The sequence below is a fragment of the Entelurus aequoreus genome, linkage group LG02 (genome assembly GCF_033978785.1).
Source record: "Entelurus aequoreus isolate RoL-2023_Sb linkage group LG02, RoL_Eaeq_v1.1, whole genome shotgun sequence".
Lineage (NCBI taxonomy): Eukaryota > Metazoa > Chordata > Actinopteri > Syngnathiformes > Syngnathidae > Entelurus > Entelurus aequoreus.
The window spans coordinates 85,644,710-85,662,764 of record NC_084732.1 but is presented as its reverse complement, the minus strand read 5'-3'; the positions used below and the strand labels follow the sequence as shown (position 1 = coordinate 85,662,764).

The 18,055-nt window shown below is 38.5% G+C and overlaps 1 protein-coding gene across 1 annotated transcript in view; it reads left to right on the top strand.

Annotated features, from left to right (window-relative positions):
• LOC133640073 (ADP-ribosylation factor GTPase-activating protein 2-like) overlaps window positions 1-18,055 on the top strand; it is a 43,431-nt gene that overhangs the window by 23,559 nt on the left and 1,817 nt on the right. Inside the window, exons 8-15 of the mRNA XM_062033695.1 lie at window positions 1,991-2,043; window positions 2,159-2,295; window positions 2,404-2,535; window positions 10,702-10,830; window positions 10,923-11,072; window positions 11,154-11,280; window positions 12,842-12,929; window positions 13,030-13,154. Coding sequence (XP_061889679.1) covers window positions 1,991-2,043; window positions 2,159-2,295; window positions 2,404-2,535; window positions 10,702-10,830; window positions 10,923-11,072; window positions 11,154-11,280; window positions 12,842-12,929; window positions 13,030-13,154 — 941 coding nt within the window. The remainder of the gene's footprint in view (window positions 1-1,990; window positions 2,044-2,158; window positions 2,296-2,403; window positions 2,536-10,701; window positions 10,831-10,922; window positions 11,073-11,153; window positions 11,281-12,841; window positions 12,930-13,029; window positions 13,155-18,055) is intronic.

The following is an 18,055-nucleotide window of genomic DNA, read 5'->3' as shown; positions in this document are numbered from 1 at the left end:
GGGGAAATAATTACAAAAGTACACTTCATTCATTAACGGTGTTACAAAAAAGATCAGTTAGAATAATACATAATGTTGGATATAGAGAACATACAAACCCTTTATTTATTGAATCAAAAATACTGAAATTCCACGACATAGTGAATTTGCAAACAGCTAAAATTATGCACAAAGCAAACTATAACCTGCTTCCCAAGAATATACAACAATTCTTCTCAAAAAAAGAGGAGAAATATAATGTTAGAGAAAAACGTAATTTAAAACATTTGTTTGCACGTACAACACTTAAGACCTTCAGTATATCAGTATGTGGAATTAAATTATGGAATGGATTAAGCAAAGCAATCAAACAATGTACTAATATGATACACTTCAAGAAACTCTTCAAACTTAAAGTGTTTACAAAGTACAAAGAAGAAGAACCATGACAAACATTATAAATTTATTTCATCCATCCATTCATTCATTCTTAAAGTAATCTTACTTATCTCATCATATGAAATATGACTTACTTCACCAATTATTATTATTAAATTCTTACTATTATTTATTTATTTATTTTTATTGTGATTACTTATGGAGTTTATTGTGAAAAAATTGTGAACAGGAAGTGAACAAAAAGTTTTGCAACTGTTATGTAAAGAAAAGGGGTAGGATTAAATAAGCTCTGCTTCTTCCTACTCCTTTTCGAACATGTTGAAAAGAGAAACTGGAAATTGTGATTTATCATGTTGTATGCTTGCATGTTCGAAATAAACTCAAACTCAACTCAACTCAACTCAACAAGTCGTCCTGTCCCTGCATCTGAAAAACACCCCCATTGCATAATGTTGGCACCACCATGTTTAACTGTTGGGATTGTATTGGGCAGGTGATGAGCAGTGCCTAGTTTTCTCCACACGTCGCTTAGAATTAACGCCAAAAAGTTAAATCTTGTTCTCATCAGACCAGAGAATTTTATTTCTCATTGTCTGGGAGTCCTTCATGTATATTTTGGCAATCTCTACTGCAGGCTTTCACATGTCTTGCACTGAGGAGAGAAAAAGGGGGCCTTTAAGGGGACTATTGACTTATTTTTTTCTTTTAAACATTGTGTATAATAAAAAAGAATAATGAAAATAATTTATATATTGATATTGTTAGACCACCATCCTTTGCTTTTGTCTGATTATAATTGTGATCAATAAAGTAATCATTTAATGATTTAGAAATTTCTAAGTACTAGTATCAGCATTGATAACAAGAAAAAGTGCTTTGTACACTTTAACAGAAGTGTAGGTAGAACCATGTTACAGCAGAAAGTAACCAGATATAAACATAAAATTAGCAAGTAAATTAATAAGAGTTTTGAGAAAATAATACAATTACGCAATATGTTACTGCATATATCAGCTGAGCCTTTGTAACCCGTTTTGAAATGGTTATATTATTTATATGCCAAAGACTGATATGTATCGGTATTTTACAAGGATGCAATTTATATATTGCAATAAAGATTTTAGGTCATGTCGCACATCCTCACATCAATGTTGTCAGCCATGAAAAAGTATTTATGAGTGTGAGTTTGTGTCACTCATCGTCAACGTGCTCACATCCTGGTATGTTGACTATTTTGCTGCTAGCGTTTCATACGCGGCTACACTAAGACAAATGGGAACCAAAGACGCACTCCAGTGCTCATAGCTGTCAACTTAGAATGTTAAAGATGAAAAGCTTGTCGGTCCATCAGTGTCAGCCACAGTCTTTGTTGAGTCTCTTTACTTATATTCTCACACATTCATGAAAGGACAGGCATAGCTGCAAGTGGTGTTTGAGCTAAACCTTGACCATGTTTACTGTCATGGAATAAATTTGGATGCCACTGACGATGAAGGTCAAAATACATGTTTGTAATGCTGTGAGTTGAGGTTTTTTTTCTTATGATAGTAGATGAATAGTCCACAAAGCAGAAATAAGCTTTAGTTTAACAGGTTGCAATTCATTTATACAGATGTTAAGCCATCCATTATTGGGAAGAAGAAGCCAATGACTGCCAAAAAAGGAGTAAGTGATTTATTTGTATATTTCACCAACTAACAATACACCCATTAACTGCGCTACTATCATTGCTGTTAAATATCTTAATGCAAACAGTGAATGCTATTTTCCTTCAATGCAGTTAGGTGCAAAGAGAGGCCTTGGTGCCCAGAAGGTGAGCAGTAATAATTTTACGGAGGTGGAGAAACAAGCCCAAGTTGCAGAGAAGCTACGAGAGGAACAAGCCGCCCAGGCAAAGAAACAAGCAGAGGAGTCCATGTCAGTATCTCAATGATCTTCTGTGAAATCCTTGTTGTTATGACTGAATTAATCTGGAACCTGTTGTCAAACCATCCGATTGGAATCCCATTTTTTTGTTTTTTGCAGCGTGGCCTCGATGCGTTTGGCGTACAAAGAGCTGGAGATCGACAGGAAGCTTGAGGAAAAAAAACTGAAGAACATGGAGGGCAAAAAGAGGGAGCAGGCCGAGAGACTGGGCATGGGCTTTGGGAACAGAAGGTGACATCTCAAGAGACACATTGTTGGCATTCAGACATCAGTGTTTGGTCTTATAAACTTGTGCAACTCCAGAGGAAAATGTCATTGTATACAATACAATTTAAGGAGGGCGATATATAGTATGATATAATATTTACTGTATGTATTTATTTATTTGTACAAACCACTCTGAGTTGCTAGCACAAGCACTTACCTGCCACTTGTGTATCGTTTTCTCCCCCCAACACCTTATCATGCCCGCCCCACTATATAAGAAGTACTGGTCTAATGATTATAAAACTCTAAAGGATATCTGTATTTCTTGTATGCAAGCATGTTTTAGCACAACCAACAGAGGGCAACCAATATATATCATAATTTTACCTCGTTGAGCCTGTTAATTAATTCGAGCAGTGCTCCCACCTCGCTGCAGGCTTGTGTATTGTTCAAGAATGAAAAAAGATGCTAATACTGGAAGTCTCTTAACTCTCAGGGCACCCGTGACATTTCACAGTCTCCCCCAAGGGGGGCCTGCCCCATTATTTGAGAAACACAGGTGTAACTGAAGAAGGTAATGTGTCAAATCCTAACAGTAAAATAGATATACTATAAATATAGGAATGACTAATTAAATTATGTAGTTTAATAATTATGTCCCAAGTAGGGCTGGGTGTCGTGGCTAGTTTCTCAAAAGCGATTCGATTTTGATTCATAAGGTTCTAAATTGATTAATCACGATTCGATACGATCCAATCCACATGTAAAAATATGTCTGAAAAGTGTGGCAAAATACAAATGGAGTTTGCACCATACGTTAAACAGTTTAAAAATCCTCAACTCTGAAAAGTTCAATTTTGAAATAAAGGATTTGCAAGTGAAAGTCTACTTGCACTGCAACATTCAAATTGCATTAAGGTATTGTTTCTGCAAATGCCAAGTGTCCTGGTGCCAAGTGCACATATAGACACCCTTATGTTTGAACATGGTGTTTGTTATGAACAATCTGTGACAAGCACAAAAGTCCAATAACAAAACACCACTCTGGTTCAGATCAGGACGGCTGTTTCTCCCAATCAAGGCTCTCCAGGTCTCATGTCGTTGCCAACATAAGCGTTGAAGTCCCCCAGTAGAACAAGGGAATCACCAGAGGGAGCACTCAGTACGCCCTCTAGGGACTCCAAAAAGGGCGGGTACTCTGAACTGCTGTTTGGTGCGTAAGCACAAACAACGGTCAGGACCCGGAGGCGGGGGGAAGCTACCCTTTCGTCCACCGGATTAAACTTCAACGTGCAGGCCCTGAGCTGTGGGGCAACAAGTATTGTCACCCTCCGCTTGAGAGAGTCCAGCCCCTCCCGGGAGGCCTGGTTCCAGGGCCCTTGTTGTGCGTCGAAGTGAGACAGACTCGATCCAGCCGGAACTTCTCTCCCTTGCGCACCAACAGCGAGGTGACATTCCAGGTCCCGGTCCTAAGAGCTTGCTTCTGTAGCCGAGGATCGGACCGCCAAGGGCCCTGCCTTCAATTTCCGCCCAGCTCACAGAGCACCTTACTTCTATGCCCCATCCTATGGGTGGTGAGCCCATTGGGGGGGAGGACCCATGTTGGCCGTGGGCTACCAGACGCTCACCATCCAGCCTCAACTGGCTCCAGAGGATGGCGTCGGTGACCCGTGTCCGGACAAGGGAAACCATGGTCCTCTGTATTGTGTATTCATAAAAGTATTTTAGCTGCTCTTTGTTTGGTCCCTCACCTAGGACCTGTTTGTTATGTGAGACCCTACCAGGGGCAGAGAAGCCCCGGACAACATAGCTCCTAGGATCATTAGTAAATATGTACGTAAGCTATTCTTCTGAGTAAATATGTAAGCTACTCTTTTGAGACTCTTATTTTGTTGGCACAGTCAGAATATAATACACAGCAATCTTATTATAAATGCAGGAAGTCTGCGCTTGGATGTTCGATAAGTCAATTAACCGGCGATAAAGTTCAGTTGAGTTTCAGTTTATTTCGAACATGCTTACGATACAATGTAATGCATCACATACATCCATCCATCCATCCATCTTCTTCCGCTTATCCGAGGTCGGGTCGCGGGGGCAGCAGCCTAAGCAGGGAAGCCCAGACTTCCCTCTCCCCAGCCACTTCGTCTAGCTCTTCCCGGGGGATCCCGAGGCGTTCCCAGGCCAGCCGGGAGACATAGTCTTCCCAACGTGTCCTGGGTCTCCCCCGTGGCCTCCTACCGGTCTGTCCGGCATCCTCCCCCACCATCGCAGCCAACTCACCACCAGGTGGTGATCGGTAGAAAGCTCCGCCCCTCTCTTCACCCGAGTGTCCAAAACATGAGGCCGCAAATCCGATGACACAACTACAAAGTCGATCATGGAACTGCGGCCCAGGGTGTCCTGGTGCCAAGTGCACATATGGACACCCTTATGCTTGAACATGGTGTTCGTTATGGACAATCCGTGACGGGCACAAAAGTCCAATAACAACACACCACTCGGGTTCAGATCCGGGCGGCCATTCTTACCAATCACGCCTCTCCAGGTTTCACTGTCGTTGCCAATATGAGCGTTGAAGTCCCCCAGTAGAACAAGGGAATCACCCGGGGGAGCACCCTCAAGTACTCCCTCGAGTGAATCCAAAAAGGGTGGGTACTCTGAGCTGCTGCTTGGCGCGTAAGCGCAAACAACAGTCAGGACCCGTCCCCCCCACCCGAAGGCGGAGGGAAGCTACCCTCTCGTCCACCGGGTTGAACTCCAACATGCAGGTTCTGAGCCGGGGGGCAACAAGAATTGCCACCCCAGCCCGTCGCCTCTCACTGCCGGCAACGCCAGAGTGGAAGAGAGTCCATCCCCTCTCGAGAGAACTGGTTCCAGAGCCCTTGCTGTGCGTCGAAGTGAGTCCGACTATGTCTAGCCGGAACTTCTCCACCTCGCGCACTAGCTCAGGCTCCTTCCCCCCCAGCGAGGTGACGTTCCACGTCCCAAGAGCTAGCTTCTTGTATTTCCATAGAAGTCTTCACATACAGTCGTGGTCAAAAGTTTACATACAGCAACATACATAATACATTTTGGTGATGTAGAAAAGTTACAATCAAATCAAATTAGCTTCATGGCATGGCCTCTTAACTTCATGTGAGTGATCATGATTGACGACACCTGTTGACTTCTCTGAGCCCATTTAAATAGGGCTCATGTGATGCAGTCATTAGACTCGGTTATAAACGCGACAATGGGAAAGTCAAAGGAACTCAGCACAGATCTGAAAAAAACGAATCATTGACTTGGAACAAGTCAGGAAAGTCACTTGGAGCCATTTCAAAGCAGCTTAAGGTCCCAAGAGAAACTGTGCAGACAATTGTTCGTAAGTATAAAGTGCATGGCACAGTTTTGTCACTGCCACGATCAGGAAGAAAACGCAAGCTATCACCTGCTGCTGAGAGAAAATTAGTCAGGATGATCAAGAGTCAACTGAGAACCACCAAAAAGCAGGTCGACAATGAATTGGAAGCTTCTGGAACACAGGTATCAGTGTCCACAGCCAAGCGTGTTTTGCATCGCCATGGACTGAGAGGCTACCATGCAAGAAGGAAGCCCTTGCTCCAGAAGGGACACCTTAAGGCTCGTCTAAAGTTTGCTGCTGATCACATGGACAAAGATAAGACCTTCTGGAGGAAAGTTCTGTGGTCAAATGAAACAAAAATTTAGCTGTTTGGCCACAATACCCAGCAATATGTTTGGAGGAGAAAAAGTGAAGCCTTTAATCCCAGGAACATCATTCTTACCGTCAAGCATGGTGGTGGTAGTATTATGCACTGGGCCTGTTTGGATGCCAATGGAACTGGTGCTTCACAGGGAGTAAATGGGACAATGAAAAAGTAGGATTACCTCCAAATTCTTCAGGACAACCTAAAATCATCAGCCTGGAGGTTGGGTCTTGGGCGAAGTTGGGTGTTCCAACAGGACAATGACCCCAAACACACGTCAAAAGTGGTAAAGGAATGGCTAAATCAGTCTACAATTAAGGTTTTAGAATGGCCTTCCCAAAGTCCTGACTTAAACCCCATTGAGAACATGTGGACAATGCTGAAGAAACAAGTCCATGTCAGGAAACCAACAAATTTAGCTGAACTGCACCAATTTTGTCTAGAGGAGTGATCAAAAATTCAACCAGAAGCTTGCAAGAAGCTTGTGGATGGCTACCAATAGTGCCTTTTTGCAGTGAAACTTGCCAAGGGACATGTAACCAAATATTAAAGGCCTACTGAAACCCACTACTACCGTCTGATAGTTTATATATCAATAATGAAATCTTAACATTGCAACACATGCCAATACGGCCGGGTTAACTTATAAAGTGCAATTTTAAATTTCCCGCTAAACTTCCGGTTGAAAACGTCTATGTATGATGACGTATGCGCGTGACGTCAATCGTTGAAACGGAAGTATGCGGACACATTGTATCCAATACAAAAAGCTTGATTTCCATCTCAAAATTCCACAGTATTCTGGACATCTGTGTTGGTGAATCTTTTGCAATTTGTTTAATGAACAATGAAGACTGCAAAGAAGAAAGCTTTAGGTGGGATCGGTGTATTAGCGGCTGGCTACAGCAACACAACCAGGAGGACTTTGACTTGGATAGCAGACGCGCTAGCCGCCGACCGCATCTATGATCGGGTGAAGTCCTTCGTCGCTCCGTCGATCGCTGGAACGCAGGTGAGCACGGGTGTTGATGAGCAGATGAGGGCTGGCTGGCGTAGGTGGATAGCTAATGTTTTTAGCATAGCTCTGTGAGGTCCCGTTGCTAAGTTAGCTTCAATGGCGTCGTTAGCAACAGCATTGTTAATCTTCGCCAGGCTGGGAAGCATTAACCGTGTAGTTACAGGTCCATGGTTTAATAGTATTGTTGATCTTCTGTCTATCCTTCCAGTCAGGGGTTTATTTCTTTTGTTTCTATCTGCATTTAAGCACGATGCTATCACGTTAGCTCTGTACCTAAAGTGCTTCGCAGATGTATTGTCGTGGAGATAAAAGTCACTGTGAATGTCCATTTCGCGTTCTCGACTCTCATTTTCAAGAGGATATAGTATCCGAGGTGGTTTAAAATACAAATCTGTGATCCACAATAGAAAAAGGAGAGAGCGTGGAATCCAATGAGCCAGCTTGTACCTATGTTACGGTCAGAGCGAAAAAAGATGCGTCCTGCACTGCACTCTAGTCCTTCACTCTTACGTTCCTCAGCCACGAATCTTTCATCCTGGCTCAAATTAATGGGGTAATTGTCACTTTCTTGGTCCGAATCGCTCTCGCTGCTGGTGTAAACAATGGGGAAATGTGAGGAGCCTTTCAACCTGTGACGTCACGCTACTTCCGGTACAGGCAAGGCTTTTTTTTATCAGCGACCAAAAGTTGTGAACTTTATCGTCGATGTTCTCTACTAAATCCTTTCAGCAAAAATATGGCAATATCGCGAAATGATCAAGTATGACACAGAATGGATCTGCTATCCCCGTTTAAATTTTAAAAAATCATTTCAGTAGGCCTTTAACATTGCTGTATGTATACTTTTGATCCAGCAGATTTGGTCACATTTTCAGTAGACCCATAATAAATTCATAAAAGAACCAAACTTCATGAATGTTTTTTGTGACAAACAAGTATGTGCTCCAATCACTCTATCACAAAAAATAAGAGTTGTAGAAATGATTGGAAATTTTAAGACAGCCATGACATTGTTCTTTACACAAGTGTATACTTTTATACAACTTTTGACTACGACTGTATTTCCAGTTGTTTCATTACAGCACGTCTGAAAAGGAGTAGGAAGAAGCAGAGTTTATTTAATCGTACCTCTTTCATATCAGCAATTTTATCCCATTTCCTTGTTCTCTGTAACAAAACAGTGAATACATATATATTAAATAATCAATATACCATAGTAAGTAAACAAATATTAAATACATAAATAATCATTATCTAAAAAAAAAAAAGGTTCAAGAAGTTCATAATTGTTGTTCTTTGTACTATGTGAACACCTGTAGTTTGAACAGTCTCTTAAACTGAATCATATTGGTGCTTTGTTTGATTTCTTTGGTTAATCCATTCCATAATTTAATCCATCATACGGATATGCTAAAGCTTTTAAGTGTTGTACAAGCATACAAATGTTTTAAATTTGATTTTCCTCTAAGGTTATATTTCTCCTCTTTTGTTGAGAAGATTTGTTGTACATTCTTGGGTAGCAGGTTATAGATTGCTTTGTACATAATTTTAGCTGTTTGCAAATGCACCAAGTCGTTGATTTGAATATTTTTGATTCAATAAACAAAGGGTTTGTATGTTCTCTGTATCCAACGTTATGTATTATTCTAATTGATCTTTTTTGTAACACTGTTAGTGAAGGAAGCGCACGTTTGTAGTTGTTTCGCCATATTTCTGCACAATAAGTGGTAGTAGATATGGTAACACTAGTGAGCAGTTAAGAATATGAAGTGATTTTTGGTCCAGAACATATTGATGTGTTTCTTGCTACTTGATGTTGTATATTTTTTACATGAGATTTCCAGTTCATTTTATCATCTATTATTACACCCAAAAATGTGTTTTCTTTTACACTTTCAATGTTTACTCCCTCTAATTGTATTTGTGTTTGACTTTCCCTTCTACTCTTACAAAATAACATTGTTTTATTTTACCGAGATTTTAAGAGTCTGTTTTTGTCAAACCATCTTTTTAATTTGTTTATTTCTTCTGTTATAGTTTTTATTAGCTTTTGTGTGTTCTCTCCTAAACAAAATGCAGTTGTATCATCTGCAAATAATACTAACTTTGTCATTTGTAACTTTACAAATGTTGTTTATATAGAGATTGAACAATTTTGGTCCAAGTATTGATGCCTGAGGTACACCACTAAATATTTTCAGCTCTGTAGAAGTGTGTTCGCCTAACTTCACGTATTGCTTCCTGTTGGTTAAGTAACTTCTTACCCAGTTCAAGACCATACCTTTCTAATTTGTTTATTAAAATGCTATGATTAATTGTGTCAAATGCTTTTGTTGAATCCATAAACACTGCAGCAGCAATTTTTTTGCTATCTAATGCATTAGTTATCTCTTCTGTTATTTTGATTAACGCTATTGATGTTGAGATGTTGGCTCTGTATCCGTATTGGTTGTCTGTGAGTGTTTCATTTTTATTTATGAATTTGTCTAATCTGTTGTTAAACAGTTTTTCAATAATTTTATAAAATTGTGGAAGTGGAGAAACAGGTCTGTAGTTTGTAAGCTGGTGTTTGAGGTACGACTTTTGTTATTTTCATTTTATCTGGTAAAAGTCAGTAAGTTTTTTAGTGTTAAATCATACTTCAAGAGCATTCATGCTTTTTGTCGCTTTCAGCAGCTAAGCGCGTTTGTAGCATAGCGAAATAAAAAAAAAAGGGGGTGATTTCTCTAGTCCTCAAGTGTCTTAGACTTTGTGCGGGGAGGCAGGGCCACTGACACACAGTGCAACTATTTAGCATGTAGCAGTTAACAAAGCCAAAATGATCACAAAACCACATGCCACCAAACCAATGTGGGAATATTTCAGTTCAAACATTTGGAACAAGATGAGCCTATCGACACCGAGGAGCCAGTTTGCCGAATGTGCGCAAATACCAAAAACCTTCACGCCCTCTTGAAACACAACCACTCGACAGTCCACACTCACTTCGCGTTTAGGTGAACACGCCATTGGTCAGTGTAAACAAAACTTACAAGACTCTCAGTTACAAATATAATCAATAATAATGTTTTAGTCAGCTGTTCATGTTGCATGAGCATTAGGTAGTGTGGTTCACTTCAAGAACGAGCCATAGCCGGCAAGTGCAGCTGTAAATCTCTGTTAACAAAATGCAATGGCGTCTCTTACTGGTATCTTAATGGTCCATGCGGAGAATCGAGTGATAATATAATGTTAATAAGTACCTCACTTTCTTTTTTTCACTTTTTGCACGGCTTGTTGTTGACAGTTAACGTTAGGGAAGGAAGGGGGGTAATCGTTATTATGCCTTGTGAATCGATATTGCTAAAACTTAAGATATCGACCCATAATTGATCAAATCTATTATTTTACATAGCCCTAGTCCCAAGACTTGTGTCCATATTGTGTTTGTCAATGTTTTAACAGGTATGTTTTATGTTTCAGTGCTGTGTCGCATTCGGTGATGTCAGAGATGCAGGTGATTGAGCAGGAAACCCCAGTGGGAGCGAGGACTTCGTCTCGCTCCAAATTAGACATGTTTGATGAGCCGGGTTTCACCTCTGGACCCCCAAAGTACATGTTACACCCTCTAAGAATTTCTTGTTTGACAGTATTAAAAGTTTGTAATCATTTAAACTGATCTTCATTATGTTTTTTTGTTGCAGATATAAGGACAACCCTTTTACAGTGGGTGACAGTTTTGGATCCCGCTGGGATACAGAGGGGACTGCCTCTTTTACCGCCTCTTGGGCTTTGGAAAAAGAGGAACCCAAAGAGGAAGTCACCATCTCCAGTGTTCAACCCTTAGGGGAGAGGTATTTAACCAAATTTTTTTTTTTCTGTCTGTCATCCTATATGGGAAAGCAAGTTCTAACTGAACTGTACATCTGATCAAGACTTCCCAGCAGAAGGAAAGCTGAGGTGCCTGCTGCAGTGTCTGAGTCAAGTGAAGCCAGGCAGAAGTTTGCTAATGCAAAGGCAATCTCTTCCGACATGTTCTTTGGCCGTGAGAGCAGCGCTGAGGTGGGGCCGTCGTCTTTGGTTTCATTCCAAAACAATAACTTTACTGATGTATAAATTCAAACCTTAAGAAAAGGTCCAACTCAACTGTGGCAATTAGACGATGCACATAGAATGTGAACATCTCCTGTTGAAATATGGCATAATAAAGGGGAGAATTAATCCATGATATTGCAAAAAAAAACAAAACACTGCACATCGCCAGAAGAAAACCATACCCGCTGTGTAAAATGGTGGTTATAGAATTGTGCTTTGCTTACATACAATGTTGTCCTGTCAACTTTTCCTCAAAAATTCAACAGTTTAACTTTGACAAGACATAAGCACTTTTGGTTTCAGATGTCCCCTTGACCATTGATACAATGCAAGTTGTTATACGGTCAGTGATCAGATCAGTGCATACAACCGTGCAAAGATGAGTGAGGAGACATCGACTGGTGTGTTCGCTGGCAAATTTCCCTTAAAAATAAACCCTCAACAGGACTTAAAATAAAACAGTTGGGTAGTTCCAAAAAAAATAAATGACATGCATTCGAGTGTACCATTTAAGAAAGGTTTGTGTTTGACATTCTGAAAAAAAAATGGCAATTGTTAAACTAAAGTTTTTAATTTAAATTAAGCAAGCAAGAAATTAACTGCGATTAATCACGATGAATCAAAATTCCAAAGTGTGTTTAACTATCAGTTTATTGGGTACTTTTTCATCCTTTGAGGTACATTTCTGCTCTATTTTTGGACATAAATGTGTTTGTTACTGTGTTGTATTACTCTCAAAGTTTTAATTTCTAATACTTTAATATATCATCGATACACATTTTCGCCTAATAGAGTAGCTAAACCATTTAAAAAGTCCCCAGGGAGTTGCGTGTATAAAAATATTTTGATTCATATTTTTGTTTCCTTTTTCTGCTTGGATCTTTTAATCAACCTCAGTCCTAAATAAAAATAGAAACTATGTAATATTTTAATTTTAAACTTTGAATGCCCATTTGATCTAACTATGTCAGTTTTTTGTTTTTTTTGAAAGATTTGCATAACATGATTTATCATTCATACAGTAAATGATAAAGGGCTTATGTACTGGTGTAAAGATAAGGCCTAAATATACACAAAATTAGGAGTAAAATGTTTTATGCACTTTCCACTCCATGGGGACTTTTTCGTATGATTTAAATTTGAGGGTGCTACCAAGAATATTACCTCATCCTTTTCTGTTAATCCAATAGTAGATTGTTTCTTTATATGGGTGCTTGTTGGTTCTCTTTTAGAAGTGTTGTTTTAGACCTGCGCCATGAGTAAAGTGCCTTCACATAACCTGTGTTGTTACTGGGCGCTATAGAAATAAAATGTACTTCACATGGATGGTTAGATCAATAATTTGGTTGACTGTGTGGAAACTGGTGGTTGATTAATTGTGCCCTTTTAATAAGTTTGACTTTGTTTCAAACAACAGTAGATAAGTAATTGTTTCACCATGACCAGTGTGACAAACAGGCAAATAATTGTTTCTTGTAAAACCTGTGGAGATTAGTGGCGTTGACAGGGCTTTCTTTTTCTTCTTCAGTATGAGGCAAAGACCAAACTGGACAGCATGTCTGGAAGCACGTCCATCAGTTCAGCTGACCTGTTTGGAGATGGCAGTGACCACAGAGGTAGGGCATGATCACGGTCACTCACCTCTCCTTTGAAAACCTTGTCTTTGATCTGTCAACTGATGACCTTTTATTGCATTCCTGTTTCTCTCGGCTTCAGGACGGGCATCAGGGTTTGACAGTGTGCTCCCCGCCGGTCCAGATATCACACAGTTCAAACAAGGAGTGAAGACCGTAGCAGGAAAGATGGCTGTCCTTGCCAACGGTGTCATGAATACCATCCAGGTGAGGCTTGAACATTCTGGACGACTGTGGTTGGGGTTTTAATTGAAGCCACTTAAGTTCAGAAGGTTTCAATTCTAAATTTTAAGTGTGGGGTTCCCCTGGTTGTGTTAAAGTGTGGGTGGTCACAATAGGGTTGTTGTTGACTGGCAAACAACCATGCTGCTTAACAAATTAATCATTGGTCTGTCTGTTGGCAAAACAACTTTTCCTGTGGAATTAGACAATCTTTGGGGGAGGTGTCAAGAGCTACTTAGTGTTCAGCCACACTGGGAAACAGAAGCAACCCTTTTGTGACCACCCCCAAAGGACAAACCCACTAAAGACATAACTAGGGGGACTCAACGTGTAAAATTGTAAAACTAAATAAGCATTTCGAAGGTAAAGTGAAATCACTACAACTAATAAGAAGAGTCCGGTTGCCTCAATCCAATCTTTGCCGTCTTTGTACAACCCCTGGCACAAAAGGATGGAATCACCAGACATTGAGGATGTTCATTCAGTTGTTAAATTGTGTAGAAGAAAAGTGGATAACAGACATGAAACAAAACTGTAGTAATTTCAAATGGCAATTTTCTGGCTTAAAGAAACACTAAAATAAATCAAGAATATTAATTGTGGTAGTCAGTAACAGTTTAAATTAGGGCTGCACGATTAATCAACATCAAATCGACATTGAGGTTTTTTACCGCAAGCGATGGAGGTTGTTTTTGTTTTTTATCCGCCGTCACCGGCATTTGAGGGACAGACAAGTTCGCCAATCAGAATTGTTCAGCCTTGCGTCCTTTTGCCTGCTGGCCAATCAAAAGTGTTTAAAGGAAACAGCAAGTTTTTGTGCTGCAGCCAGTACGCTAATAACAAACTCTGTTAAGTCCTTGTGTGTTTGTTTTCTTAGGCCAGGGGTCACCAACGCGGTGCCCGCGGGCACCAGGTCGCCCGTAAGGACCAGATGAGTCGCCCGCGGGGCTGTTCTAAAAAAAAAAAAAAAAAAAAAAAAAAAAAAAAAAAAAAATTTAAAAAAATTTTTTTTTTTTTTTTTTTAAATTAAATCTACATAGAAAAAACACAAGATACACTTTCAATCAGTGCATCAACCCAAACAACCTCCCCCATGCACACTCATCCACACCCACTCACACAAAATGGGTTATTTCTTTCTGCTACCAATATTCTGGTTCCCACAACATAGACAACACATCTGCAAGGGACACAGTCCCTGAAGCACACATGATTGTATAGGCTGCTGGTCCACTAACATTTTCATTAATTACTATTTTTTATGTAGTTATTTTTATATTGTTTTACTTTCTTTTTTTTCCAAGAAAATGTATTTTATTTATTTATCTTATTTTATTTTATTTTTTTAAAAAGGGCCTTATCTTCAACAGACCAGGTTGTCAATGAAATTAGATTTGTTTAAAGGGTTTTTTAAACCAGGCCCAGTCCAGATAATGTCCAAGTCGGACTCAGCAACACACACCTTCATTCATGTACACAGAAAAAATTAGGGAACACAACAGATTGCATATAATTTATAAACAAAATTACATTTTCAAAATAAGCATTTATGTACAGTCCAGATTATGTCCAGGTCACTCAAATTAGGGAACACAACAACAGATATCATATAATCTATAAACATAATTATACTTTCAAAATAAGCCTTAGAGGACTTCTCATCTTTTTTTTAATGTTTTTTGGCATCATTATCGTTTTCAACCATGTAACTTTCTAAAATTAGAAAATACTGAATAAATGTTTTAAAGAAAGTAACACTAAGTGAATATCTGTTTTTGGCCTTAAAAATAAACATTTTACCGAGTACTATAATTAAATTGACTAAATCATGATTGTCAATGAACTCTCCTAAAATAACAGAAACCACATTAAGCTTCATAAACACACCAATCCTTAAACACATTTTTTCAACTTCCACCCAAAACAAAGACACAATATGACAATACCAAAACAAATGCAGGGTGGATTCAGGCTCCTGACAACAAAATCGGCAATCATCTGACTCTGTCATATTCCATAATTTTAACATTTTCCCTGTGGGTAAGAAGTTATGAATAATTTTAATTTGAAAATAACGATTTTGCACATCGATAGTGGTTTTATAAATTAGTTTGAATATGGCATCCCATGGCAACGGGCAGTCAAAAAAGTCCTCCCATTTTCCATTTGTGTTGTATGAGGCAGCCTTCAAAGATTTCTTTATTAAATAAAAATTATATATTTTTCTATTTATTTTAGTTCCTTTTTGCCAACTAGAATTTCTTATTAGAGGTTTAAAAACTAATAATTTAGTAGTTCCATAATTAATTATTTGTTTCCATCTTTTCCCAATTACTCCAGTTAGTTGATAAAATGAAAAGCTTGAGCAAGCATCACCATACATAGCTCTAAATTCATCATACTTCATAATTTTACCATTCTCATTGATAATATCATTGACAAAAATGATTCCTCTTTCAAACATATTTTTCCAAAAGGAAGGCTTTCCATCTATTACAATATTAGAGTTCATCCATATTAACTGCTGCAAAATATCGTCTCTTTTTTCTGGCACATAAAATTAAAAACACCACTATGAGTGGATTGTTTCCTTTATGAACCCCGCCATGTTTCCCAGCAGACTCTCTGGGAGGGGATCACTTGTAAAAAAGGATACAATTTATTTTGATACAGTACATGTTTTTTGTCCAACAGGACATTTGTGTACCACTCAATGTTTAAATACATCTTTGGAACAATTGATGCTTTTAAAGACAGACACATAGCTTCAAGGTTGAGAAGTTTCAGGCCCCCATATTCATACTCTTTGTACAAAACCTTTCTTTTAATCTTTTCTGGTTTGCCGTTCCAGACAAAATTGAAGACCCTCCGCTCATAAATCTTAAAAAAGTTTTGTGATGGAGCTGGTAATGACAAAAACTAATAAATAAATTGAGGAATAATTAACAAGTTGGCAATAGACATTTTACCATACAAGGTTAGGGATTTCCCTTTCCATAATTGCATAATTTTGTCCAGCTTTCTTAGTCGATTATCATAATTTACTGAGCCTAGATCTTCCAGATTTTCTGGGACAACAACACCAAGTATGTTAACTGGTCCATCTGTCCACAAAACAGGCACTTTGCATTCCATTCGAAAGGACGTTCCCTTTAGATTTCCGATCCTTAACATTTTACATTTATCATAATTAAGCTTAAGGCCAGATTGCTGTGAAAATATGTCCAAAAGATTAAGAAGGTTCCGCAAACAATGAGGAAAAATCTTATCTTTGTGAATCAGCCTTTTCTGACATGAACTTCATCAAGAACAAACACAGAACACGCCTCACTGATGCACATCTGCAAGACTCACTCAGAGTTGCAGTGTCAAGTTACACACCAGAGTACAACACACTAGTTAACAGCATGCAATGCCAGGCTTCCCACTAACTGACAAAAAAACAGATAACAGATTTGGTGTCCAGTTCAAAGTGTGACATGATTTAAAAATTTGAGTTTACTTTTGTATTTTACATGAGTTATTATTTGTACAAACACGGTGCAAAGTAATTCATGATTTGTTAAAAAAAATGTTAGTGGCTAGCTAGTTAAAATGGGATACTGTGATTTCACAAGACTGTCTTAGAAGTGATCATTTGAAAATGTTCAATTTGAAAAATGTGCACTTAGAGAAAATATAAAAATAAAGTGTTGCATATTGATATTTATCTGTTTCTATATATATTTATTGTGAGAAATCATTAAGATGATCAGTGTTTCCACAAAGATAAATATAATTAATTATTAATAATAACAGAGTTAAAGGTAAATTGAGCAAATTGGCTACTTCTGGCAATTTATTTAAGTGTGTATCTAACTGGTAGCCCTTCACATTAATCAGTACCCAAGAAGTAGCCCTTGGTTTCAAAAAGGTTGGTGACCCCTGTCTTAGGCAAACCAGGAACAAGGGAAATAAGTCTCACTCTTTGCATCCCTTTCTGCGTGTATATTTAATGGTGGATTTCACTAAACAGAGTGAGCCCTCTTCTCAGCCATTCCCAATGTTTGTCTTGGTGGGCGGAAAGCAAGTTGCTGGCTTACACACACACAGGAAGCAAGACAGACAGCCTCGCTCCTCACTAGTGAGAAGTTCCACAAAGTAACAAAAATTAGAAGGGAAAAAAAATGATAACAAAGCCAAATGTCCCGTTGTTGGAATATTTGAGCTTCAACCGGGATGGGCAGTATGATCAACACGTATGAACAATCACATGATGACAACAAAAAAAAGTCAACCCGACAGTTTTTTCAACTGGGAATAAAATGTTAATGTATTTAAGTAACATTTTGCTTACAGAGATGAGTCCATTTAATGTTTTTGTTTATTTAGTATAACAATGTTATTTAGCTTCCAATTACAATGCAATGATAAATAATTCTACAGAGTAATACATGTGTATATCCTTTTAAGTGGTTACTTGTATTATTATTATATGTTATGATTACATTACATTATAAACACTGTGAAGTTATTTCTTCAGTTTAGGAGCATGATGTAGATAAAAGCTTAGTCTGTAAAAATAGTTGTTATTTTCGCAGTTTTATTTATATACGTATATATATGTATAAAATATAAAAATTTAATCGCAATAACATTTTTGGAGAGAAAAATCGCAATTAGGTTTTTTTCTTAAAATCGTGCAGCCCTAGTTTCACTTTTAGATCAAGCAGAGTGAAAAATTATGAAATCACTCAATCCTGAGGTTCGTTAGTGTGCAGTTAAAAAGGAGTCTTCACACCTTGGAGAGCTGTTGCACCAGGTGGATTGACATGAATCATGGCTCCAACACAAGAGATGTCAATTGAAACAAAGCAGAAGATTATTAAACGTATTGAAGACGGTAA